This window comes from Tiliqua scincoides, chromosome 6, assembly GCF_035046505.1.
Source record: "Tiliqua scincoides isolate rTilSci1 chromosome 6, rTilSci1.hap2, whole genome shotgun sequence".
In the NCBI taxonomy this organism is placed as follows: Eukaryota; Metazoa; Chordata; class Lepidosauria; order Squamata; family Scincidae; genus Tiliqua; species Tiliqua scincoides.
The window spans coordinates 17036045-17062656 of record NC_089826.1 but is presented as its reverse complement, the minus strand read 5'-3'; the positions used below and the strand labels follow the sequence as shown (position 1 = coordinate 17062656).

Genomic DNA, 26612 nt, shown 5'->3' with positions numbered 1-26612 from the left:
TTTTAATAGTTTTAACAAATAAAAAGAAAAAGTTGACAGCACAAAGGAAAAGCCATGCAGAGTCTTGTAATAATTAGACAGAAGTTTCCATTGCGTCCCCTCCCCCCCCCCCCCGGCTTAAATGGGAATGGGAAGCTTTCTTTTCAGATTACATTGTTTATATAATTTGAGCCAAGCCAATTTGGTTTGAGTAGCCTCTAACTGTGTTTCTATACAGGTATTCAGAAAAGGCTTGTAAATAGCCTTGTGACTGGTTACCTGAGGCAAGTTAAAAATTGTTTCCAGGCAACAAAGCCCAGAAGCCCTACATAAAGTTAAATTTTCCGTAGTTTTGCAGTGCCTTGTAAATCTTAGTTCACAATATGTTGTGTTAGGTTGACTGGCCAGACATACCTGATTTGTAATTGATAGACACTTGCTGTTTGACAACTGGTTTAATATCTCCATATTTACTGAACAAATAATGAATGGTTACTGACTCTACCATGTAAAATGTGGATGTGTGATTTCTCTTTCATTGGGTTCATGCCATTGTAAATCTTGTAAGATCCAAGTTCTCCTTGTTTTGATGGATTTAGTAATCTTTATTCTTGCTCAGCTTGAATTATGGAGAGCATGGTAACGGGGTATTTAATGAAGTCCACAGGACCCACTTATCAACTCTCCCATTTTAGTCAAATAACCCACCTTGGAAAAGGTGCAAAAGAGAGCAACTAAGATGATTACTGGGCTGGGGCACCTTCTTTATGAGGAAAGGCTACAGCACTTGGGCCTCTTCAGCCTAGAAAAGAAATGCCTGGGGGGGACATGATTGAGACATACAAAATTATGCATGGAAAGGATAAAGTGGATAGAGAGATGCTCTTTACACATAACACCAGAAACAGGGGACATCCACTAAAATTGAGTGTTGGGAGAGTTAGGACAGACAAAGGAAAATATTTCTTTACTCAGCGTGTGGTCGGTCTGTGGAACTCCTTGCCACAGGATGTGGTGACGGCATCTGGCCTAGATGCCTTGAAAGGGGGATTGGACAAGTTTCTGGAGGAAAAATCCATTACGGGTTACAAGCCATGATGTGTATGTGCAACCTCCTGATTTTAGAAATGGGCTATGTATCAGAATGCCAGATATAAGGGAGGGCACCAGGATGCAGGTCTCTTGTTATCTGGTGTGCTCCCTGGGACATTTGGTGGGCTGCTGTGAGATACAGGAAGCTGGACTAGATGGGCCTATGACCTGATCCAATGGGACTGTTCTTATGTTCTTACCTGTGAAACCTTCTGTAAACAGTAGCTAAGGACATGTAATAGGATTGAGTCCACTCTGACCTGCCTGTAATTTGAGGATTAGAGATAATGTAGTATTCTGGTAAAATTCAAACACTGGAAAGGGTGGAGGGGAGAGACTTCACAGACCGGCTTGAGCCATGATAGTCATGCAAGGAGAGGAGACACCACAGATGTCTCTTCCTCTCTGATTCCACATTTCTGTATCATGTCCAAAGTGAAACTGAGGACCCATCCTATCCAACTTTCTCACACTGATGCAGCCATGTCAACGGGGCATGTAAGGCATCCTGCAGTGGATGGGCAGTCGCTGAGGCCTCCTTAAGGTAAGGGAATGTTTGTTCCCTAACCTCAGGGCTGCGTTGCGGCTTCATCAGCTCTGGAAAGTTGGATAGGATTGGGCCCTTACTTATCATTGAGGTGGAAGTTGCCTTTGGCTGGATCACCAGTGAAATAGCAGTGAATTCCACTCATTCATTTAACTTCCATTCACATAAAATAGAATTAAAGACTTTTAAATAGATGTTAAATCTTACAAGTTAGTATTGACTTGACACTAAACCACTTTGTGTTTATTAACCAGTTTCCAAAAGCACACCAGGACCTGAACCTCAGGAATCCTGGATATTTTTGGATATTCTAAGAATCCTGGAATAAGATGGGGCAAATTGTAGCTGCCTGGACCAGCCTGAAATGCAAATGAAACTAAATGAATGGGAGTGATACTACAGAGATAATTTTAGCTGAGTAGACAACATAGCGGAGGTGTTCAAAAAATGTCATACTTCCAAGAAGGGGGAGCTTGCCTTGACCAAAGCATGCATCCATTAATGTGTATGGAGCCATTAACAAAACAAAAAAGCCAGAACTAACTTCAGTATATGCCTCTTGTAAATATTTTTTTAAAAACCTAAAGTTCCTTTGCATATAAACTCTTTGATTCCTTCCATTATTAGGGTTCATTATCTTAATGTTCAGTCTGAAACCACATTGAAATAGCATGTATACTGTTGTGATTTCCATCATATCCTAAGCCCAGCTGGCAAGGCCATGTCTGTCACCCAAGGGCGGTTCGAATCTAGCATCTATTGACCACTCCTTGTCCCTCATACATCTGTCCCGTATCACACCCCATCTACTCCCTGTTTTGGCTGTTCTGCTAGTGGGATTGCTCCAGCGTCCAAGCTATGTCCTGGCTATGACAGCACAGCATTTTTACAATGTTGTACCAGCATCTGTGTTAGATCCATCAGCATTAGGTCTTCTGCACTGGTGGGGCTGTCATTTCACTGGAGTATGGAGCTATGCCAGTGTACCTCATGGATAGGATTGGGCCTGTAGGAAATTTTGCAAGACAGAACATTCAAATGTGAATTGTTTCTCAGACTAGAGCTGAGGAGACCCAAGTTCAAATCTCTGCTCAAGCCATGAAACTCACTGGGTGAATTTGGACCAGTTATTATCTCCTAGCCCAGTGCTTCCCAAAATTTTGTCTAACGGCTCCCTTGACCTACTGTGCCATTGACTGCAGCTCCCCATTAGGGCTGCAATCCTATGCATTGCAAAAAGCAGTGTGTTTTTCACTAGGATTCTGTAGCTTCCATGGCTGGTTTCCATGGCTTCCTGGGGAGCCATAGCTCATAGTTTGGGAACCACTGTCTTAGCCTATCGTATCACACAGGACTGTTGTGTGGATATAGTGAAAATGAAGACATTGTACACCATCATGAGATCTTTGTAGAAAGGGTAAGGGCCAGGATGGTGTAGTGATTCAGGAGTTGGACTTCTGGAAGATTCAAATTCAAATCTCCACTGGGCCATGAAGCTTGCTGGCTGGCCTTGGGCTATCTCTCAGCCTCACAGGATTGTTGTGAGGACAAAAGGAGAAGAGGAACTATGTACACCACCCTGAACCCCTTAGAGAAAGGGCAGCTTAAATTTGTGAAAAATAAAAATAAAGTGTAAAAAGTAAAAGGAAATGGATGTATTACATGAGGGAAGCTTGGGTATGGCAGGATTTAAGACCATCTGGTAGAAAGGATTGACTCATGACTGAACTCTTTTTGCCTTTTACCACAAAATGATACACCCTTGGCTATCTCACTTGACAGGGTGTAAGAAGAGAGAATTGCAATTTTTTTAAAAAACATTACCAGTGGATAGATTTCTTATTTGGAAAGAGGGCTCACTATAAACAAGCCATTATCTTCCAACTAATAAAGTTGTCTGTCCAAAGTAGCACCTGCTGTTAATTTCACACAAAACAGGATTTGTTCTTCCAGAAAGCCTTTTAATCATAACATTTAAAAACTAAACACAGATCCCAAACATGCAGTTAACTCCAGCTGCCTTTGTTGTAATGCATTGTGAAAGATTTCGCTGAACGATGGAAATCCAAATGTGAACAGAATTATCTTGGCAGCTATTTATTTTAAATTGCTCTTGAACCATTCTGAAATAAATTCTATTGGAAGAAGAATTTGCTTTCAATCTGAAACAAAGAGATAATAGTCCATGTATGTGATGCTATAACAATGATTTTGACTCCAAAATTTGGAAATGAAGAGAGCTATGAGAGAAGCTGAGGAGAATTAGTACTTGATCTATTTCAGTAATTTTGGCAATATAGCAATGAATGCATTAGTGTATAGAACACAAGATTTTCCTATTGCTCAACCTTGTGTTTCTCAGTCAACAAAAATTGAAATACACAATAAAATACACAGTAAAATGTTCTTTTCTCAGTAGCTACTGTGCTGATGTTTTCAGTACAGTAATGTGTACCGCATTGCGGGGGGGGGGGACCAATTCTGGTCAGGAATATTTTCAGGGGTTGGCTAAATAGTTCACTGGCGAAAAGCCCACACTCATCAGAGGACCCACCAAGCTGGGCACTTCCCAATATCCTTAGAACAGGTGGTAGTGATAGCACCCAATGCAGCGGGGGAAGAACTGGGGGCACTGGGGGGGGGGATAGGCGATGGCTTTGCCATAGCCTCCAGCAACTTGGAGCTGGCCTTGCTTCTGATTATTGACCAAACTGGAGAAAAAAACAACAACAATGTTATAGCTGAAGAAAAATAAGAGTGTGATCTGGCTAAAGTTAAATATTTTAATTCCAAGCTTAATTTTGTCCCACTGAAATCAATTGAACTTTCAGTTACTTAACTTTAACTGGATTGTACTTCAATTATTTAGCTAAAATACTGACATATGGTGCATGATACAAGACACTTGAACAGTTTGGGCCCTAATTATTTCACTTACTAGAGGCTAGTGAGAATTTATTGATCTCTCTGGCACCTCCAGTATTTGCACTGTGTGAGATTCTGAGACCTCCCTTGAATATGAACTAACATTAATATGCACTAATTTGCTGGAAAACAGGTTTAAAAAAAAACATTTGAATCCAGCAATACAATTTCATTATAAATAAATTCTGAATTAAATTTGAAGAGGCAAATGGCTTTGGTAAATTTACTTTCTTAATAACAGTGAATTGCATCAGTGAAACTAGTTTAGTTATTAATCACCTCTGTTGTTCTGGTGGCATCAAGCAGAAAACACCTCCAGCTGGGTTGTGCATTTTATTCCGTGAAAATAAAGATGAATGTGGTACTTTACAGAATGGAACTCATGTTGTGGACCTGCTCACAAAATGGGTCCAGTGATCATTTTGGAGAATGCTTCCAAGCGATTTTGCTATACAATGTTTTTCATCGAGAGTGAAAAGCACCATTGGGTTCTGTGTTTTACCATGGAAAAGCAAGGACATGGTTATTTTAATAAAGAACATAACTGTATTTTCTTTTTCTCTGAAGAAAAAGAGAGGTTCTGATTATCATTTTCCCAACATCAGAAGACCAACATGGAAAGAACACGAAGCTGAGCAGACAAGACCCCAAGGTGTAGCTTTGAAAGTCTCAGATCAGCGTGACCCTAGTGCTGATTGCCTGAGTTTAAACTACTACAAGTTACATAGGGCGCAATCCTAACTTGCACTGGAATAGGCAAGCCAGGAGGCTTGCGCTGTATCCAGCGCAGGATTGTGGCCAGCAGTGGCTTAGCCAAAGGCAAAGGAAAACTTTTCCCCTTACCCCTGGGTAAGGGCTGCTGGCCACAATGGGTCTCCTTGGACTTGCGCCACCTCCTGAGCCACTCCATTCTCCCCAGGGATGTGGCTTGGGATCCAGCATAACTGCCGGATCCCAGCCCCACCTCCCTCTCCTTGGCCACCCATCACCCTCCCTCTCCCCGCCCAGGAACACCTCCCTCCCTCCCCACACCTACCTTTTCAGCTTGTGTCGGCACAGGCTGATTAACACAAGCGACTGAGGGAAAGCCAGCACAGAGGCGTCTGTCAGCCTCTGCAGGCTGGTGCTTCTCGAAGCGCTAGCCTGGCTTCCCCCCAAGGAGGCGCAAACGTGCTTTATAGCTTGGGCTGTAAAGGGACTTGGGCCAGCCTATCTAAAGGTTTCGATTGTGCCTATTCAATGTTAAAGTAGTCCATTATTTATTTATTTATTTATTTATTTATTTATTTATTTATTTATTTATTATGTCATAATAACAACAGCAACAATACAGTGGAACTTACTTCTGATACACATACATAGGATTGTATTGTCGGTGAGATAGGTCCTTTAAAGGGAGTCAGCCTTTGGTCAGTGGCTCACCTGGCTACCCCGTAATATCGCCCTTGCTAAATCATCACACCATGCAACTTTGGAGTTATATCCTTGAAATTTCAGTAGCTTACATAATGCGATAACGTTTTTCAAGTACCGAGTATCTTGAACCAAGGAAATGTACAATCTCTTGGCTTTTAACTCCACAAAGGACATGCTCTTTCATACTATTCTAACACTGCAAAGAGCAAGAGGAGCAGAGCCTTCAGCAGCATTTAATGGTATATGCAAGTGGAGGGGGGGAAATCTCAGGCATTGGCATGAGAATTGCACTGGGGCACCTAGAGCCCCAGTGCTGTTTGCCCAGCTTCCCCAGATGGGTTTGGGGCAGAGGTGGGAAAATCAAGGCAACCCATTGGCTGCCAGATTGATTGGGGGCATGGCATAGCTGTTGTGGGGCCAGTAAGGTCTCCCCGGCTTCAGTTCACACCTTTTCAGCAAACTCCACCTGCCTGCACTGTATCCAGTTTGAAAGTAGCTGGTCGCTCCATTTGGGGGCCAGGTAGGAATTTTTGGCTGGTAACATAATTGGCCGTGGTTATTGTTCGTTCGCCTACCCTGGACTGGCATGTGGGCGTGGTGTTATAGATGTAGGGTGCAATCCTAACCCACTTTCCAGCACTGACATAAGGGCAATGCAGCTCTGAGGTAAGGGAACAAATATTCCCTTACTTTGAGGAAGCTTCCATGAGTGCCACTCAATTGCAAGGTGCAGCACATGTTCCATTGGCACCGCTATGCCAGTGCTGGAAAGTTGGTTAGGATTTGGGCTGTAGTTATTTAAAGGTATCCCTGAGTGGGGCAGGTGGTGTGCTGGCTGGGTAGCCAGGAATGGGGGTAGCGTGCATGCTGAGGTGAGCAAGGTCAGAGGATGAACCAGAACTGCTTTGACAACACTTATCTGGGTTTGTGAGGCTGGTTGGCAAGCCTCTTGGCTGTTTACGCAAGGGCCAGCTCATGGCTTAGCCTGTGCGGGTCAGTGATAGCCAGCTGCATCGACCCCTTGGGGTTGGCTGGGATAGGCTAACCCTGTTTCTGATGAGGTGACGCCTGGAGCCAGAATGTCACTTCCATGGGGTCTGGGAGGAGGTAAATGACTAGTTCCATTCTCCCCCAAGCTCTTAGTGACCCCCAAGCTCTTAGCATAATTTTTTCCTGTTGCAGGTTATTTTTATTAATTCAATAAATTACAATCATCCCAAGCCTCTGTCTTGTGTCCTTCTTGGGGGTGTCTGGGTCTTTCAAGCATTTCCCTGTAATCCTCTGAAAAAAATGTTAGAGGTTACGTACTCTTCATAATGCTTTATTTCTGAAATCGAAAGGGCCAGGCTCAAGCCTGCCCTGAAGTGATGTTCTTTCATCTGGGGCTGTCACCACAAATCCTGGGCATGTGAGATCATGTAGCTATAACCAACATTGTGAGAAAGGTACATTGCACATGCGCACAAGCATTCCGTTGTCATTACACATTACCTGGATTGAGTCCTTGCACTGAGAGCAGCTTTCTGTCTGAACTGTGGTTAGGATGTCTCAAATTCGTGTTTCATACTTTGTGGATTATCTCGTTCAGCAGCAGTGAAATACGATTCTGTGTTTTAGCCACACTTGAAGACAACCGGATTGTAATTTGCACAAGAGCACGCACACACCAATACAGCTGTTTCGCTAAGGTGTATACAGGAAAGAGTCTTGTAAAGACATTGGTTACCTGCTTGACAGAGAAGGAAATAATGTTTTCGGTCCTTGCTGCAGGAGATCTAATTGCATCTGGGAACCCAGGAAAGCACAAACTGAGTTTCCAGCATTGATTCCATCAGCCTGATAAGTCTGTGCCTATTATGTCTTAGTGGTGTGCAGCAGATGTATAAGCTGGAGGCCTTGAATGCCACTGGAGATGAGCTTGTGTCATCTGAGTTTTTTTGGTTTTTGTATGGTGCAGCAAAATCCAATCTTTTTTTTGTATTGTTACACATTTTCTTCCACAAACCTATTGTCTAGGTGAATAATGAAACATATGAACCTGGCAAATGAATGAAAATGTCTGGTATGAAAAAAGGGGTAGGTGCCTGCTGCTTTTATGATTCTGTACATGAGGCAAATGTACAAAGAATGCCATTAATACCCTTAGCAATTTTCTTTTTAAATCTCTCAGAGAACACTGGTGCTGATCTTAGGCATACATAAGGACTGTTTGGATGTTTTCTGCCGAGATTGTCCCCAGGAAGATTTCAGAAACAAGCTTCAAGCCTTTCATGCAGACTTCTTCTCACTTGTCTTTACTCCTTCTCTTCATGATCTTGTATTGGACCTCTGTGTGGAACATGTACAAGTGACGCAGGGCCCAAATCTATCCAACTTTACAGCACCAGTGCAGCTGTGCCAATGGGGTAAGGGGGTAATCATGGAGGCCTCCTCAAGGTAAGGGGACATTTGTTCTTTTAATTTGGGGCTGCACAGTGGCTGCATTGGCATTGGAAAGTTGGATAGGATTGGGCCCACAATTGTACTTGAACCTCATAGGTGCCATCATTAAAGAAAAGGCCTGCAAAAACTCTGTCCAGATATGATTTTCCAAAGGATTGTGAGGCTAGCAGAAGGCCTCAAGTACATGTGCTTCTTCTTCTGCTCCTTTGTCTGTGGGGAAAAAGAATGAATGATCCAAGGGAGAAGAAAGCAGATGATGAAACAATGCTGATTTTGTACTTAGTCAATGGAACAATGGGGCAACACCAAATGCAGAGGGATGAAAAGGGAAGGCAAAGCCTCAAATACGCATAAGGAGGAAAAACTATTTATTGAGTAGTACACATTATCCATCATGTTTTGGTCTCAGCTGTACAGAAGAGCTCAAAAGGCAGCATTTTGTATGTAGTGTCACATGATCTTTAGGATTCAGTTCTACTTTGGGGAATACTTTTGGTAAGCATTAAGAAGATGCTTTTTGTGCTCTTCAGGAAGGCCGAAATTGATGGGCAACGTGTACCACTCAATAAATGAGCACTTATGTAAAATTTTGTCTCTCCTTTTTTTTTATTCCTCCTTACAGTCTGACCATGGGTTCATCTAGTTCAGGGATGAAGGGAAGAAACCAGGCCCTTTGCTTTGGCCAAGTAATCCAGTCTTCAGTGGGTCTCCTCAGCTTCCCACCCATCTGCCAGCTCTTCTGTGGTACAGCCACCTGGTATCTTCTGTCTGCCTTGTGTCACTCCCTGCCCCTTTCTCTTCCTTCACCTTTCAAAATTGATTGCTGTGCCACTCTTTGTACTTCCTTTTTCAGAACAATAGACACACAGTAGTAGCAGCACACACTGATTAGCTGCCATTCAGGGGAAAAGAACTGTGGGCTTTTGCTTTCCCAACCCCCTTGCCTGCTGGGCTCTTGAAGGTGGGTTTCATGTTGAAGGTTGGGGTTTGAAGTTGGTCTCGATTCTTGACAAACTGAAGTCCACACTCTTAGGGCAAATTACCAGCATTCATACTAGCCTATATTTAAGGAGAATTATGAGAATAAAATGAAATGACTCTTTGTATGCCACCATCCTATGCTAAATGGAGGAAAAATCAAAATCCTAACTCCCAAATTCCAACAGGCAAATCTTGCTTATTTTTCTGATTTTCTATTTGAATTTTGCTTTAGTAATACAGTAATTTGAAGGGGTGGTGGCCTTAGTAACTCTACTATAGGTGTCTATTTCCTAATTCTCCCCTGCCAATGAGTAAAGCCAACCTAGGTTTTCAGCAAATTATGATACTAAAGCAGTGGTTCTCACACATTTAGCAATGGGACCCACTTTTTAGAATGAGAACCTATCAGGACCCACCAGAAGTGATGTCATGACCAAAAGTGACATAATCAAGCAGGAAAATTTTTATCAGTCCTAGGCTGTGATCCTACCCACACTTACCCAGGAGTATGTCGCATTTCCTGTCATTGTTAAAAGAATATACATAGTAGCTTGTTAAAAGTACAGGTCTGTAACATTTGCCCAAATGCAGTCACATACCATGGGAGCATCAAGTCTAATATATTAAAAATAAAATATTGAAATGAATGGGGACCCACCTGAAATTGGCTCGCAACCCACCTAGTGGGCCCCAACTCACAGTTTGAGAAACACTGTACTAAAGCGTTTGTCCTTCCCCCTCCCCCCAAAAAAGATGATTTGAAATGTTTTAAAAGGATCCATCAGAACCATATTTTCAGAACCTAACATACTATGTGTCTGAACTGGAATGTCGGGCATGTGAGTGAAACTTTAGTGCACTGTTTGGATAGCACAATAATGAACATTGTCTTCAATAAATGTGCTGGGAGTCATAGATTAAAACAAATATGCTTGTTTTTCCAGTCAACAGGAATTAGCGAGGCAATGCTTGTTTAATTATAAAACATATGTGTACTTTGTTAGTTTCCATCTGTCTCTTTGCTGATTTGCAATTAAATGACCAGGAGGAAAAGATGTGCCCTATGGCTGTTCCAGGGATACAACACATCACAAATGGTTACACTTTGTGCTGTGTTTTTTTTTTGCATGTGTGTAGATAAGGTCTACTTCAGAAGCTTTACAGAAGAAAGTCAAAAATGACAACAGATGCAAACCTTGGTAATGTGCAAATTACCTGGGTCTGGAATTGCCACCAAATGGCAAACAAAATGTTGAGATAAATTTGGAGCTTACTCCTAAGGAGGTAACATCAGAGTAAAAAATGAGTTTGAGTAAGACTAGGGACATTTCTCAGGGATGCTCTTGCCTTCCTCCAAATCTGACTTCACCCACCCAAAGGTTTTCCCAGATCTGACCTCACCTCACTAAAGTTGCAGTTATGTACAGAAGAATTCACTTTAAAAACAATTTGGGTTATATAAACAGCTAAGGGTCCAATCCTATCCAGTTTTCCAGCACCAGTGCAGCCATAATGCAACCCCAAGGTAAGGGAACAAATGTTTCATACCTTAAGGAGGCTTCTGTGACTACTTCCCCATTACCCAGATGCAGTGCATGACTGCACCGGCACTAGAAAATTGGATAGGATTGGGCCCTAAATCTCTATGTTTAAATAACCAGGAAAATGTTTATATTCTTCCAGTCTCCTTTGAGAAACTCTGGAAGTCCATGAACCTCACACACTCTCAATTTGCCCTTATCTAAGAGTGACGTGATGTGATTCCAGCTATGTAGATTGTACCGTGACACCTCTCTGTCTATTTCTTTTCGTCCGTCATTGTTCTTTCTTTATCTGTCTTTCCACCAAAGCTGAGGCTGGAGGAAAAGCCTTTCTTATCCTTTGTAATTCTGTACCCAAGAAAATAGGTATATCCAGAGTAAAGAAAGGTAGTTGTCTGACATTTAATCTTCATGAAGACTGACACGAAGAGGAGAGCTAACCTGCAGTATTTTTAGTCTGATATTCTGTGGCGTTTTATTGATCATCACCGGCGTCCGTCACTGTGTATAACGATAACTGCTTCAGAAGCAGAAAAGAGGAGATTGAATAAGGCCTTCAGGACTGTCAGCTTCTTACTGATAGATCTGTCAATAGTTACCGTTCCCTCATCCTTTTACCACTGTAAGAACTGTTTGTCTTGGGCATCTTGAATTCTCTTGAATATTGACAAGAAAGCTTGAAGTCAATGGGAAGAGCTTCATTCTCCAGAGAATTGCTATGATTTTCCCCTTTAAAAAGCAGATTGATGTCTTTTTGTTTTCAAGGTTTTTAAGGAAGGAGAGAGATGAGGCTGTCTGAAGTCTAGCTCTTTTCAGCAGTCTGACTCATTTCTCTGTGGCTGTGGTTCTCACACATTTAGCACTGGGGCCCACTTTTTAGGATGGGAATCACTGGAAGTGATGTTGTGACTGGAAGCGACATCATCAAGCAGGAACATTTTTAACAATCCTAGGTTGCAATCCTACCCACACTTACCCAGGAGTAAATCCTATTTGCTATCATTGTTAAAAGAATATACATAGCAGCTTGTTAAAAGTACAGGTCTGTAACATTTGCCCAAATGCAGTCACATACTGTGGCATCATCAAGTCTAATATATTACAAATAAAACATTGAAATGATTGGGGACCCACTTGAAATTGGCTCGTGACCCACCTAGTGGGCCCCAACCCACAGTTTGAGAAACACTGCTATATAGAAAAGTTCTCTTTCAGTAACAGAAATTAACATACGAAAAAAAACAAAGTCTACAGAATAAGGCACTATTACTGAACAGAATTCTTGTTAACTTACTGAGGGTGCAATCCTAACTTGCAAGATTGTGGCCAGCAGGGGCTTAGCCAGAGGCAAGGGGAAACTCTTCACCTTACCCCTGGGTTAGGGCTGCTGACCCCAATGGGTCTTCTCTGACTTGCACCACCTCCTGAAGTGGCACAAGTCCAAGGAGAGCAGAGTGACTTGAAGCTGCTCCGTTCTGCCCGGGGACAGGGGTTAGGATCTGGCATAACTGCCAAATCCCAGCCACGCCCGTTGCCCTTCCTCCCCCACCCAGGAACACCTCCCTCCCTCTTCCTCCCCACCCCCCCCCCCATCTACCTTTGTCGCTTGTGTCAGCGCAGACAGGCCAACACAAGCGGTGGAGGGGAAGCCAGTGCTGAGGCTTCTGTCAGCCTTCGCAGGCTGGCACTTCTCGGAGTGCCCACCTGGCTTCCCCTTGAGGAGGCGCAAACGTGCTTTACAGCACATTTGCAACCCTCCCATGCCGGCCCAAGGGACTTGGACCGGCTGAACTCAAGGTTTGGATTGCGCCCTTAATGTTACAGTTCACTGAAAATTGGTTAACTGGTTTAATGCTACATATTCCGCAAAACAGTGAGCCCACAGCATCCCTGATCCCACAGCTCAGAGAAAATGGCTGGAAGTGGCTTCTGGTCACATCCAAGAGATGTTTTGAGGCCGAGAAAGGCTGACAGAGTGGGTTGTGGGCTGTCCCCAGTCTCAGAAGATCTCTCTGATGGGACCAGAAGCCACTTCCAGTTTGCAACTGTGACTTTTTGCTGTGTCCTGGAGGTGTTCTTAGGCTGGAGAAGGCCCATGGCCCACTCCACAAGTTTTCTTCTACCTCAAAACATCCCCCTGATGCGACCAAATGTTGCGGTCATGAACCTGAAGTGACTTCCGTTCACATTAGGGAGAACATCTGAAGATGCTAGGAGGCCGGTGTGACCTCTGTAGGGCCCGGCACAGCCCCCAAGTGAGTTCCTGCAGCATAATGACCCTCGTCTCCTATGGATTACATTATCTGCGGATAACTAAGGTGGAGCCTGAGGAACAGTCATGTTCCCCCCTTGGAGTAACATCAGGGGTTTATGCCCCTCAGGTTCCACTCTAATTATGCCTATGTTGCAGGATGGCAGCCCATGTATACAAATATTGAACCTTTTTAGTGTAGACAATCTGCTCTCTACCCTGTTTGTAATAGTGAGTCACCTACAGGTGTTATATGCAGCCTGACAGTCCTGAGCAAGGGGGGGAACTATCTTTTTTGCCACCTTTTCTTTATGTGACCAGTAAGAGATTCTAAGGGGTATGCTTACTATTTCATCTTTAGATGTCTTTACCACCCTTTCCTCACTAACAAAAGCAGGCACTCAAGGCATTTTACAACATAAAAAATGACATTAGTGAGAGTCCCCAGCTAAGCTGTTTTTCTTTTCTTTTGCCTTAATTGGACGACTTAATTGGATGGCTCAAACAGAATATGTTCAAGACTTTGAGAGGCTAAGGACGCAATCCTAACCCCTTATGTCAGTGCTTTCCAGTGCCAATGGGACGTGCTGCATCCTGCAGTTGGGTGGCACTTACAGAGGCCTCCTCAAAATAAGGGAGCTGCATTGCCTCGGAGCTGCATTGCCCTTATGTCAGTGCTGGAAAGCACTGGCATAAGGGGTTAGGATTGCACCCTAGGTGTGATAGAGCTTTTATGTTGAGAAGTCATTTCTAGCATTGTGAGTGAGTAGAAATTGCATAGGAATTACTTCTCAACAGAAAACCAGGGGTCCATTTCTACCCCAGAGAGAAGTTGTAGGCATATTGAGCCCACTCACATTCCCTTTATGTCAGAGTACAAATGCACAGCCATCTTCCTATCACCAAAACATAATTAGCTTGCCTTATGCCAGGAATGTAGTTTGCAAAGATCTCTGCTAATTGTCTATCTCCTCTCATCAGCTGTGTGCCAAGCACAGACTTCTCTTCTCCAGGGACTCAGCACTGTGCAAATGCTTCTACCATCAACAGTCTCACAAGGTGTAAATTAAGAACAAGTGTGAAGTAATGAAGGAAACAAACACATATATATAAAGTGCCATTGTAAAATAAATATCTTGGTGATATCTAGTTGCCAATCTGCTTGTATTTGCTATCTGGTACTAGAATATTTTATTGCTCCTTAGAACAAACGAATATGTGCACATACATCCGTTTGTTACTTCCAGAGGGCAAAAAACCATTCTGAGATGACAAAGTAACCAAGTACCTTGTCATGGTACCATGTTGTGGGGGGACAAGAGGTTGCTTCTGCTCCTTTTGTGTGCCATGCCCTTCCTCCACAGTATCCACCATCATTGTAGTTCCTCTATGTGTGCGTGTGCAATAAGTGTGCACAGTGAAAGCCCAGAAAGGTAAAGCCCTGTGCCATGTGCTCTATGATTTCAGGTTTCCCTGACAAGGACTTAAATTCTGGGGCTGGTGTGCTGTGATTGGCTGCCATGTAGTTGATATCCCATATTCTGACATAGGAAAATGGACAGAGTAGAGGAGATTGCAGGAAGTGATATTTCCCGGTGCTTTTCCCTTTACCATGTCGTCATAAGTGCACCGTTTTCCTGGCATGTGCCTGGTGTGTGTGGGAAACTTGGGATATGACGTGTGTTGAGCCCTCTTTGTTCTGCCCTGTCTTGCCCATGTTTCCACCCCATTTTGGCCTCCCCACTGGCAGGAGTTGTGTCAGTGTGTCCAAGGTGTGTCATTGCACCATCATCTGGGGCTCACCTGCTGGTGGGCAAGCTGTTGTGCTGGTGTGGCTGTCATTTTGCTGGTGCTCAAGAACATACAAAATGGTATATACTACTCACACTGGTTCTGCAACAGTGTAGGACTGGGCTTATCTTTACATAAGCTAATGCATGCCTCTTGGCTTGCCTGTTCCAGCGCTTTGTTCTTTGGCAAAGGATCCATTTTTTAAAAATTTTCTCCTAATTTTTGGAGAAAAAATGAGATCATTTAAAGTTATTTAGAGGTAACTCTAACCAGTTCACTCATCTCTAGTGCTCTGTTATCATTTGAAAAAAATTAAGATATTGAGAAAGCTACTCTCTACGAAGGCAGAACAGCGAGAACCTTCAGTTGTACCTATCAAGGATATATTAACCGCAATTGAACTAGTTAACCACATTGCCTCAAACAATATAAAGATGAGATGATAAATTCTGATGTTGGGAACTTGAATAGTATACCATGAGTTTGCATGTGTTGTTGATGGTATGACACTATGATTCCCCCCCCCCGCAGATTCCCCCCCGCTGCAAAAAATAAAAACATTTATTTGACATGGACATAGAGAGGTACTCTAAGGATATACGTATATCATCCAAGTAAGGATTCCTATATTTATAGTAGTTATTTTCTCTCGTAATAAAACCTGAAAAACTCACCACCTTTCTAGATCAAATTTAATGTTATTGACTTCTGTCAAAAATTTTCTTCTTTTTTCTTTCCTACAGATGATGATTTTTTTCATGAACTCCCAGAGACCTTTCCTTCTGATCCTCCAGAGCCCCTTCCACACTTTCTCATTGAACCCGAAGAAGCCTACATTGTAAAGAACAAGCCTGTAAACCTTTACTGTAAGGCTAGCCCTGCTACCCAGATCTATTTCAAATGCAACAGTGAATGGGTTCATCAAAAGGACCACGTGGTAGATGAAAGAGTTGATGAAACATCTGGTGAGTTCTTGTTTTGAGCAAATGACCATATTGGACAAATTGTTTAAAAGACCATTATGTTGAATCTCTGATTACTGCAGGCATATGCCAATAAAGGCAAATGAATGAGCAGTGCAAAAAAAAAAAAGAGGCGCAACTTCTTTTATTATGTGATAAGGGCAATGCACAGCATCTTTTTCAGAGGACTTTGCTCAAGAATCAGTTCTCTGATTTCAAACATGCATCCAAACTGTAACTATATTCTAATCTAGAGCAGTCTATTTGTGCATATTCTTAATGTGATGTTCCACAATCTAGTAGCCAGGTGAGAGCACACAGAGGGGATGAGATCTACCACAGTAATTACAATCTTCTCACACATACAAAATAGCACAGAGCTATCTGGTCCATTTTGTTTTTGAATTTGGATACAGACATTCTTCATTGTGTTGTACATGCATTCACAATTACAAATGTTCATAGCTGCAATGACTGCAGAAGCCTCAAGTCTGGTATTGACTTCATTTATCACATTTATTAATACTGTATAAAGAAAACTTTTAAGAAATTTAGAGAATAACCATGGGCTATAATCATATTTGCGTCAATGATGTGATTCTTCTTTTTTTTTGAAAGATTAGTAATCAATAGAGTTTAAGTCACGTACATGATAGAGAAGTGGCGCTTAGTGCTACCTGACAGCAATGAAGAATAACTGACTACCAAGCAAGGTGGGTTCTTTCAGATGGGAATTGCACCATCATTTGATCTAATTACTTAGAAGAATAATTCCACCAGATGCCTTGGGAGTCTCACATGAATTAGATTTTATTTGCTTCAGATCATTTATTTGCACAGAGTTGAGGAACATACACTTTTCATAGTGCAGTGATACACACAACTGAAGAATAAGGAAGTGGTGAAGGGTCATAGCAAAGCTGAACTGGTGAGAGAAAAATCAGTACTGTACTTTGGTTCTTGGAAGCAGCATTTCTATTATGGGAGAAGCTATATAAGAAGGAATTTTAACTATTTGAAAATTATCCTATTGTGTGTGGAGGGGGGGGAAGAGAGATTCAAGCAAACACAATGTTGTTCTTTATTGTCTTTAAAACGTTGGGCCACCCACCCAGTCTTTAAAATGACTGGGCCGCATGGGACTCTCTTCTATGAGACTTTTTGGTTCCTCTGATTAGCAGCCCAGTCCAATCCAGGTTCCCCCACACCAATGCAGCTGCACCAGTACGGCCTCTACAGCATCCTGCAGGGGAATTTTGCACACTGAAAGTCTCCATTAGGTAACAAGACATTCATCCCCTTGCCCCAGGGAAAGCCCCAGCTGCCACAATGGGGCAACTTGGATCTGCACCTGCTAAGTAGCTGGTGCAAGTCCACATTGCCCCATGTTGGTGGATTGGGCCCGGAAAGGGGAACAAAGCAGAGAAAAAGCAGATAATTGAAACAAAACTGAGGCAGCAATCGTATTTACACTTATCTGTGAGTAAACCCCATTGACTATAATGGATTATAATCCTTGCATAGGATTGGCTCTAAAAGGCTTTAGCCAGACATAGCTGGTTGGCCTGCATAACTAGATGAACCTTCCTGTAAATATTCTTGAACCAAATGCTGAGCAGATGTTGTTGGGTTATGTAGGATAGGGGTTTGATTTGTAGTTTAATCTCTTTGAAACAGTCAATTCATTTTTCCTGCTGGGTCAATGATGGACTCCGTGTTGCCCAACCCATGTTCCAACCCATGGTTTCCAATTGTTGATGAGCATGAGTCTGCTGGATCACTTCTCTCCATCCAAATTCAAGTAGTTTTGATCATTTAGCATAGCTCAGTGGCACAGCATGGTGTATCACATTGTTTCTAACTGTGCCACATTTGAAAAACTGGCTATAAATCAAGAAGATGCAGCAATTTAAGGTGCCTGTGGATGCTGTTTTATTTATTTTTTGCAATGATGCTTTAAATTCTTAATGTACAGCATTATAAACAGCCATCTAGCTGCACATTAGTTGTTAACCAGTGAAGGAAGATTAAGCTCAGATTCTCCCTCTTGCTGCTATAGCTGCACCAGTGCTCAAACAAGAAGAAGCAAAGTTCTGAAATGCCATCTTAGAACCAGATTTTCTTCTAAGCCTTCAGATAGTAAAAAATGACAAGGAAAACAAGACAAGCAAAGCTGTAAAATACATGCATGGAGTGGCAAAGCCTAATCGGGCATCTTGTCCTAAAAGGCAGGTGTTAGTTGGAGATTACAGGGACAGGGTACTGGGAATGTGAAATAAAGGCATAATGTTGAAGATATTTGGCAAGTGAACTTATCTGGGATTGTAAAAAGTAAAGAGATAAGAAGAACCAAGACAGAAAAATCCTTTAAGGGCTGTAGAAGATTACATGTTCATAACACAGAAGCACTGGAAGGGTGGATCAGATGAAATTGATACATATTTAATTTTTTTGTGAAAATGTATTTTTGTTGTTTGATAAATGCAGTGGCTGAGCAGTATGTTTTATGCCAGGGATTACCGAAGACCCAGAAGCCAAGGAGGGAGGGGACTTAGTGACTCTAATTCCCACTGAAAGTAGCTGGAATGCAGTATAAATGTCCTTTGAGGCTCAATTATTTTAATGAAACAGAATAGTCTTGTATCTACTTGCTGACTAAGGGTGGGAAGTTATTATCGTATAAGTTTTGTAAAGGACAATATTTTAGCCAGCTAAAGTACATCGGAGTATATTAATGCAGACTATGCTGCGTTCCACGGGGATTATCGTTCAATGTAAAATTATGGGTTCCGGTGCTACTTGAAGTCAATGAATACATGAATCTTTAAGAACATTTTCTTTGGAGTTAAGATATCTCATTACTAGCAGGGCACCTGGAGAGCTGTGGGAGAATTTTGGGAGGTTTGCAGCTAAGCTTGCAGGATGTTTATCCAGTTGTAACTTCTCCCACATCGCCCTCTGACATTGTATCTTGCAGGACATAATCAAATAAAGTTCACAGCCCTTTCCTGCCATATTTCTTTCCACCTGTCCCAAGTATAACTTAGCTGGTAGAACTTAATTCAGCTGCTCATGTAGCTTAACTGATAGCTCAAGATGCCATACTAGTATGGAGACATGTATTCTATTACAATCATTGGGAATTAATTAGAAAATAAAATCTCATAAACCCCCCTTCCTGCTTGTTCATATCCCTTTGACATGTAGAATACAGTACACCTCAAACTTTTGTTCTGGGAAAGTGACATATACTTTACTCCAACTAGTTCTTTTGCTACTCTAGTTGTGAGTTAAACTATATGTCAACATCTCACATTTGCCCAAGGATTATCCTTGTAGTGTTTCAGACTGTGATGCCCCCTGAACCATAACCCTCTCTTGTCAGTAGCTTTGAGAACCCTGTCAAATGACATCCTGGCCAGGTGTCCTGCGCAGTGGAACTAAGCCTGAAAGACAAACAATCTATCCCAGAGATTTTACATCACTCAAGAACTGCAGTATTTGGAATTTTGTCTTTTAGCTGGTGTTAAGGACACAACCTGAAACAGCAGCTTAACTTCATCACTATAAAATTACCATGACTCAGGGCGCAACACTATCCAATTTTCCAGTGTCAATACATCTGCAATGCAGCCCCAAGGTCTGAGGAGGCCTTCATTCCCCCTCCCCACCCATTGCAGGATAGAGCACATGCCCAGTTGGCACAGCTGCGTCAGTGCTGGAAAGTTGGGTAGGATTGGGCCCTTATGGCCATAAAGGGTGGACAGTATGATGATATGATGAATGTTCAGTTTGGTAGTCAGATAGGTTTCATGGTTGCTCCACGCACTGAAAGCCAGTGTTCCAAAGAGTAGACCTGGCATGACTTAACAAACAGATACATCATCAGGTATTTTCTGCAGTGTTGTACAAATGAAGACTCAGAACTTGATGGCAGATTTAAGGCTGGTGTTTTCTTTGGAAGGATAGCCGGACATAACCAGATGGTCAAACCCCGTAGCAGGCCTTAAGAATGTCTACTGAATACAGTCTACTAAATACAGCATTGAATAGGCATGTGTATATCTTCTGGATACTGGCCCCCATTTGTATTCTGCTCCATTAATTTCTAAAATAATATGATCAGGAATGAATGGAACAACTGGGTGGGGGTTCTTTTTCAGAACACCCTTTATTGCCTTTCATTTGGGACATTTATGTACTTTTGCTAACAAAATGTGTTCCATTGCTCTGCTGCCTCTTTGTGGTAGCCATATTTTTTACCCATATAGCCTACAGCAGGGGTGCTCACACTTTTTTGGCTCGAGAGCTACTTTGAAACCCAGCAAGGCCCGGAGATCTACCAGAGTTTTTTTTACAATGTTCACGCCATCGTAACATATAACATTTATGTGTACAATGTAAGTTGGTGTACCTTGAGCCCCACTGAGTATAACAGGACTTACTCCTGAGTAGACATGCCTAGGATTAGGCTGTGAGGCTGCAATCCTAGCCACACTTACCTGGGAGTAAGCCCCATTGAGTACAATGGGCCTTACTCCCAGCGTTTCCTCCCAGAGGCACCTGAAAGGGGGGGGGGTCGGCACTCCGCAATCTACTCATTTTGCCTCGTGATCTACCAGTAGATCGCGATCCACCTGTTGAGCACCCCTGGCCTACAGAATATCATTTCAAGGTCTGCTCTTAAAAATAATTAACACTGCAAGGAGGCACCTTCATAGAGGAGCTTCAGCCAGGGCCTACTGTTATAAATTAGATTATACTTATTATTCTCAAGTTGTGTGTGTGTGTGTGTGTGTGTGTGTAAACTAAAACCAGTTAAAATCAGTAAAAATAAAAAGCAGTTTCATGGCAAGTGCTTTACTTAAAGTCAGCTGAAATTGAACATACCACCCCTGGAGGAGTGCGGTAACATGTTAACTGCTCTGTGAGGTACCTTAAATGCATCTGCCAGGATAAATAAGAAGAGACTTTGAAGGAGGCGTGCTACTTGATGCCAAATAGTAGACAGAAGGATGACCAGAAATACTTGTAGTACGTGGTACCACACACACACCCCATTTGTCTTGTCATCGGATAGCTGTTTTTCAGCCTGGTGCTATCATTCTCCAGTGACATCAGACCCATAAAATAGGGAGTGCAGCTTTTCTCACTTGATATAAAATATAACCTTGCAATTTTTCCTTTATCATATTTGACGTTTAGATTGCTGTAATTTCATGCATCTCTCAGGCTTCTTCTCTGCTTCCTTCACATCTTTCCCACTGGCTGTTTGAGAATGAAGAGGCCCATAAGCATCATTATTAAAAACAAGGCTTTATAGCTTCTAAATCAACTTTCAAAAATAGGTCCATGGAGGATGAAGAATAAGCATCAATAAGCAAAATAACCTTTTTGTGATATTTAAAAGAAGGGAAAGCTTCCACATTTACATTAAAAAACATTATAAATGGAGCAGTTCCACACATTAAAGCTCTTAAAGTTTTAGAACAGAACAGACATTGGGGGCTTGTTACAGTAAATCCAAGATGTCAGCTACTTTGAATGTTTGTAATCTTCACAATTCGCTAAGGAAATGTCTACAGAGAAGCTTCCTGAACTGTCAGTGTGGTGCTTTAACACTAAACCAAAAGTGTGGGGGAAATTGCAACAACTGAATAATATCATGTGAAGAACCCCTTTATCATTATCAGTCCTAGGACATATCTGGTATCAGGGCTGGCCTTAGGAGCTGGGGGGCCCAACTGGAAACACTTTTCTCAGGGCCCTGGCTTCACAGCCAAGGTCTGTAGAATCTTAGAGATAGAAATAAATATAGCTTTCTTGTATTGAGAGATATGGAAAGTATAGTCAGAAGAGATGGTCAGCCCAGCATAAACCTCCCAGCGCCCATGGCTCCAGTGGCACCAAAATGGTGACCACCAGATCCTGTGGGCGCTGGAACACTGCCAGAGTTCTCTTTGGGGAAGGGAGCGTTTGCTCCCTTACCCTGGGTAGGCAGCAGCCAGCAGCAATGGGTCTCCTTGGTTCTGCACCCACATTTGAACAGGTGCAGAGCTGAAGAGACCCATGTGGGTCACCTGGCTCAGGAGGGGGGTTAGAATGCGATTGCAGAGTCTGCCACTGTCTCCGCACTTCTCCCTGGCCTGATCCTCCCTTCTCTCCTCCCCATTCTGCCCACTTCTTTCATCCCCTCACACCAAGAAGTTTTACTGCCAGCCAGTGCTGGAGGAGCACAGGCAGGGTGCATGGTGCTGAGGCTCAGTGCCTAGAGGTGCTGGCCCAGTGCCAGTGCTCCTTGGGTGCAACGACTGCTCTACAGCATGTTTGCAACATCCAGCACCAGTGCTGAGCATCAGCACTGGTGCTCTGAGCCCTCTGGATTGGGCTCCAAGGAACCTAATGAATTTTCTATCCTAACCTGGTATTGTATCAAGAGGGGAATTGCCTTTTATGTCAATGGCAGCTTACCTCCTGGCACCAGAAGCAACTTGAGGAGTTGACTTTTGCCAGCACAGGAAAAAAGGGCTTAAATTTTCCTTGCCCCATGTGCCATTCTCAATCCAGGTGCTCCTCCCCACTTGCCACTACGCCTAGTCTGACCACCATTCCAGCAGCTATTTAAGAACAAAAAGTAAACTCAAGGGCAAAAAATATGTTTAATGTCAAATTTAGTTTTCAAATCTAGACAGACTATCTTTTATCTGTCTTCTGTGGAAACAAACCGTACAGTTTGGTGTGTCTATCCCATTGATCCTTCTTTTGCTTTTGAAGAAAGTCTTTACATGCTCAGAAGATTGAGCATGCACTCATGTGCAAAAGGTTCACCCTAAACCAAGAAAGCAAACATGTGGCCAGAAACCAGATTGCTCCACCAAAAGACTGTGGATATAACTGAAGTGGAGGGAAGAGGTGTCCTAGCGGTAAATGAGGAGCTGAACTGGATAATTCACTCTGTTCAAGGTGTTTCCATTAACCCCCTGTCACTGCAGTCCACATACCAGCATTGCAATTCCTATTTTAATTGACTTCAGTATAGATTTTTCCATAAGCAAGCCGTATTGATGCTTCCCAAAAAAATTTGGTTGACCTGAATCTTATGACTTTCTAATGAAGATAACAGGGGTTCATGGGGCATGTGTGCACTTGTGCTAGCACACACAGGCACTTCCAGAAGGTATGAAATTTGTGGCCTCAGCAATACCTTTTTACACCCACGCTCTGTTGAATACCCATTTACTCCCTTCCATGAGATATTGGTCCTTGGTAGTCATGAGGTGGATTAAATACTAATCCACCTCATGGATTAGTAAATACTAATACCCACGTACCCAATAAATACTAAACCCACGTTCTGTTGAATACCCATTTATTGCCTTCTATGAGATACAGGTCCCTGGTAGTCATGAGGTGGGTAACTTCTAAGGACACAATCCTAACCCCTTATGTCAGTGCTGGAAAGCAATGCAGCTCTGAGGTAAGGGAACAAACATTCCCTTACTTTGAGGAGGCCTCTGTGAGTGACATCCAACTACAGGATGCAGCACATGTCCCATTGGCACCACTATGCCAGTGCTGGAAAGCACTGACATAAGGGCTTAGGATTGCGCCCTAAGAGACATCCGCTGGCAACCTTCAGTCCCAAAAGACTATGGTATCGCGCTCTGAATGGTGGTTCTGGAACAGCGTCTAGTGTGGCTGAAAAGGCCAATTCAGGAGTGACAATCCCTTCCACACTGGGAGCAAGTGCAGTCTGTCCCTGGTCTGTCTGGCTATGGGCCTTCCTTCTTTGCCTCTTAGCCTCAGACTGTTGGCCAAGTGTCTCTTCAAACTGGGAAAGGCCATGCTGCACAGCCTGCCTCCAAGCGGGCCGCTCAGAGGCCAGGTTTTCCCACTTGTTGAGGTCCACTCCTAAGGCCTTCAGATCCCTCTTGCAGATGTCCTTGTATCGCAGCTGTGGTCTACCTGTAGGACGCTTTCCTTGCACGAGTTCTCCATAGAGGAGATCCTTTGGGATCCGGCCATCATCCATTCTCTTGACATGACCAAGCCAATGCATGCGCCTCTGTTTCAGCAGTGCATATATACTAGGGATTCCAGCACGTTCCAGGACTGTGTTGTTTGGAACTTTGTCCTGCCAGGTGATGCCGAACGTGCGTCGGAGGCAGCGCATGTGGAAAGCGTTCAGTTTCCTCTCCTGTTGTGAGCGAAGAGTCCATGACTCGCTGCAGTACAGAAATGTACTCAGGACGCAAGCTCAGTAGACCTGGATCTTGGTATGTTCCGTCAGCTTCTTGTTGGACCAGACTCTCTTTGTGAGTCTGGAAAACGTTGTAGCTGCTTTACCGATGCGTTTGTTTAGCTCAGTATTGAGAGAATGAGTGTCGGAGATCGTTGAGCCAAGGTACACAAAGTCATGGACAACCTCCAGTTCATGCGCAGAGATTGTAATGCAGGGAGGTGAGTTCACATCCTGAACCATGACCTGTGTTTTCGTCAGGCTGATTGTCAGTCCAAAATCTTGGCGGGCCTTGCTAAAACTGAGCTGCTGGAGATCTTTGGCAAAGTGGGTAGTGACAGCTGCATCATCAGCAAAGAGGAAGTCACGCAGACATTTCAGCTGGACTTTGTACTTTGCTCTCAGTCTGGAGAGGTTGAAGAGCTTTCCGTCTGATCTGGTCCAGAGATAGATGCCCTCTGTTGCAGTTCCAAAGGCCTGCTTCAGCAGGACAGCGAAGAAAATCCCAAACAAGGTTGGTGCAAGAACACAGCCCTGCTTCACGCCGCTTCAGATGTCAAAGGGGTCTGATATGAAGCCATCGAAGACAACAGTGCCCTTCATGTCCTTGTGGAAGGATCTGATGATGCTGAGGAGCCTGGGTGGACATCCGATCTTGGGGAGGATCTTGAAGAGGCCGTCCCTGCTGACCAGGTCGAAAGCCTTTGTGAGATCTATGAAGGCTATAAAGAGTGGCTGTCATTGTTCCCTGCATTTCTCCTGCAGTCGTCTAAGGGAGAATACCATATCATTAGTGGACCTGTTGGCTCGGAATCCGCACTGTGATTCTGGATAAACGCTCTCTGCAAGTACCTGGAGCCTCTTTAGTGCAACTCGGGCAAACAACTTTCCTACAACACTAAGGAGAGAGTTGCCACGGTAGTTGTTGCAGTCACCCCTCTCGCCTTTGTTCTTGTACATCATGATGATGTTTGCATCCCTCATGTCTTGAGGTACTCCACCTTCTCTCCAGCAGAGACAGACGATTTCATGCAGCTCAGTGATGATGATCACTTTGCAGCACTTTAGGACTTCAGCAGGGATGCTGTCTTTTCCAGGTGCCTTGCCAAAGGCAAGGGAGTCCAGGGCCACGTGAAGTTCTTCTAGGGTTGGTTCACTATCAAGCTCCTCCAGCACAGGCAGGCACTCAATGTTGTTCAGCACTTCTTCGGTGACTACATTTTCTCTGGAATATAGCTCAGAGTAGTGCTGCACCCAGCGTTCCATCTGCTGCGCCCGATCCTGGATGAACTCGCCCGTGGCAGACTTCAGAGGGGCAATTTTCTTCTGTGTTGGACCTAGGGCCTGCTTGATACCATCATACATCCCCTTGATGTTGCCCGTGTCAGCTGCTATCTGTATCTGGGAGCAGACCTGGAGCCAGTAGTCGTTAGCACAACTCCTGGCAGTCTGCTGGACTTTGCTGCGAGCAGCTCAGAGGACCTGCAGGTTGCGCTCACTGGGACAGGCCTTGTATGCTGCTTGAGCTCTCCTCTTTTCCTCAATGACTGGTGTCAACTCCTCAGAGTGGGCTTCAAACCAGTCTGCCGTCTTGTTGGTCTTCTTGCCAAATATGGACAGGGCGTTGTTGTAAACGGCATTCTTGAAATGTTCCCATCTGTTGGATGCGTTTGCGTCGGCTGGGCCTGGAAGATATTTCTCAAGCACTCGTGCAAATTCCTCCACTTTTCTCTGATCCTGGGTCTTGCTGGTACCAATGTGAGGTCTTCCTTCCTTTTTCGTGTCGTACAGTTGCTTTGTTTGCAGTTTCACTCTGCTGCACACCAGGGAGTGGTCAGTGTCGCAGGCAGCAGCCTGATAGCTGCGTGTGATCTTGATGCTGGGAAGGCTGGAGCATCTGGTGAGAATCAGGTCAAGCTGGTGCCAGTGCTTTGATCTTGGGTGTCTCCAAGAGACTCTATGTTGGGGCTTTGTGTTGAAGAACGTGTTGCTGACACAGAAACCGTGATGACAGCAAAACTCTAGCAGGCGTTGGCCATTTTCGTTCATCTTCCCAGTGCCGAACTGACCTAAGCAAGTGGGCCATGAACCGTGATCAGCACCAGAACTGTGATCAGCATGAACTGATCATGAACTGAGCATGAACATGAGCATGAACATGATCATGAACTGAGCATGAACATGAACTGTGATCAGCAGAAGAGACATAAGTGTGCATAAAATGTAGGAGCAGTCTTTAAAATCCCAGATCTACTGCCTATCTACAGGAAGTCCCTGTACTTGACAGTGTCCTGAAAAAGAACTAGGCAAAACAGAAGCGTTGGAAGAGCTTCTTTCTTTCTTTCTTTCTTTCTTTCTTTCTTTCTTTCTTTCTTTCTTTCTTTCTTTCTTTCTTTCTTTCTTTCTTTCTTTCTTTCTTTCTTTCAAAAAAAAATAAACAAAATTC

General features: G+C 43.5%; 1 protein-coding gene across 1 annotated transcript in view; it reads left to right on the top strand.

Annotated features, from left to right (window-relative positions):
- UNC5C (unc-5 netrin receptor C) overlaps positions 1-26612 on the top strand; it is a 394830-nt gene that overhangs the window by 228160 nt on the left and 140058 nt on the right. Inside the window, exon 2 of the mRNA XM_066631993.1 lies at positions 15709-15930. Coding sequence (XP_066488090.1) covers positions 15709-15930 — 222 coding nt within the window. The remainder of the gene's footprint in view (positions 1-15708; positions 15931-26612) is intronic.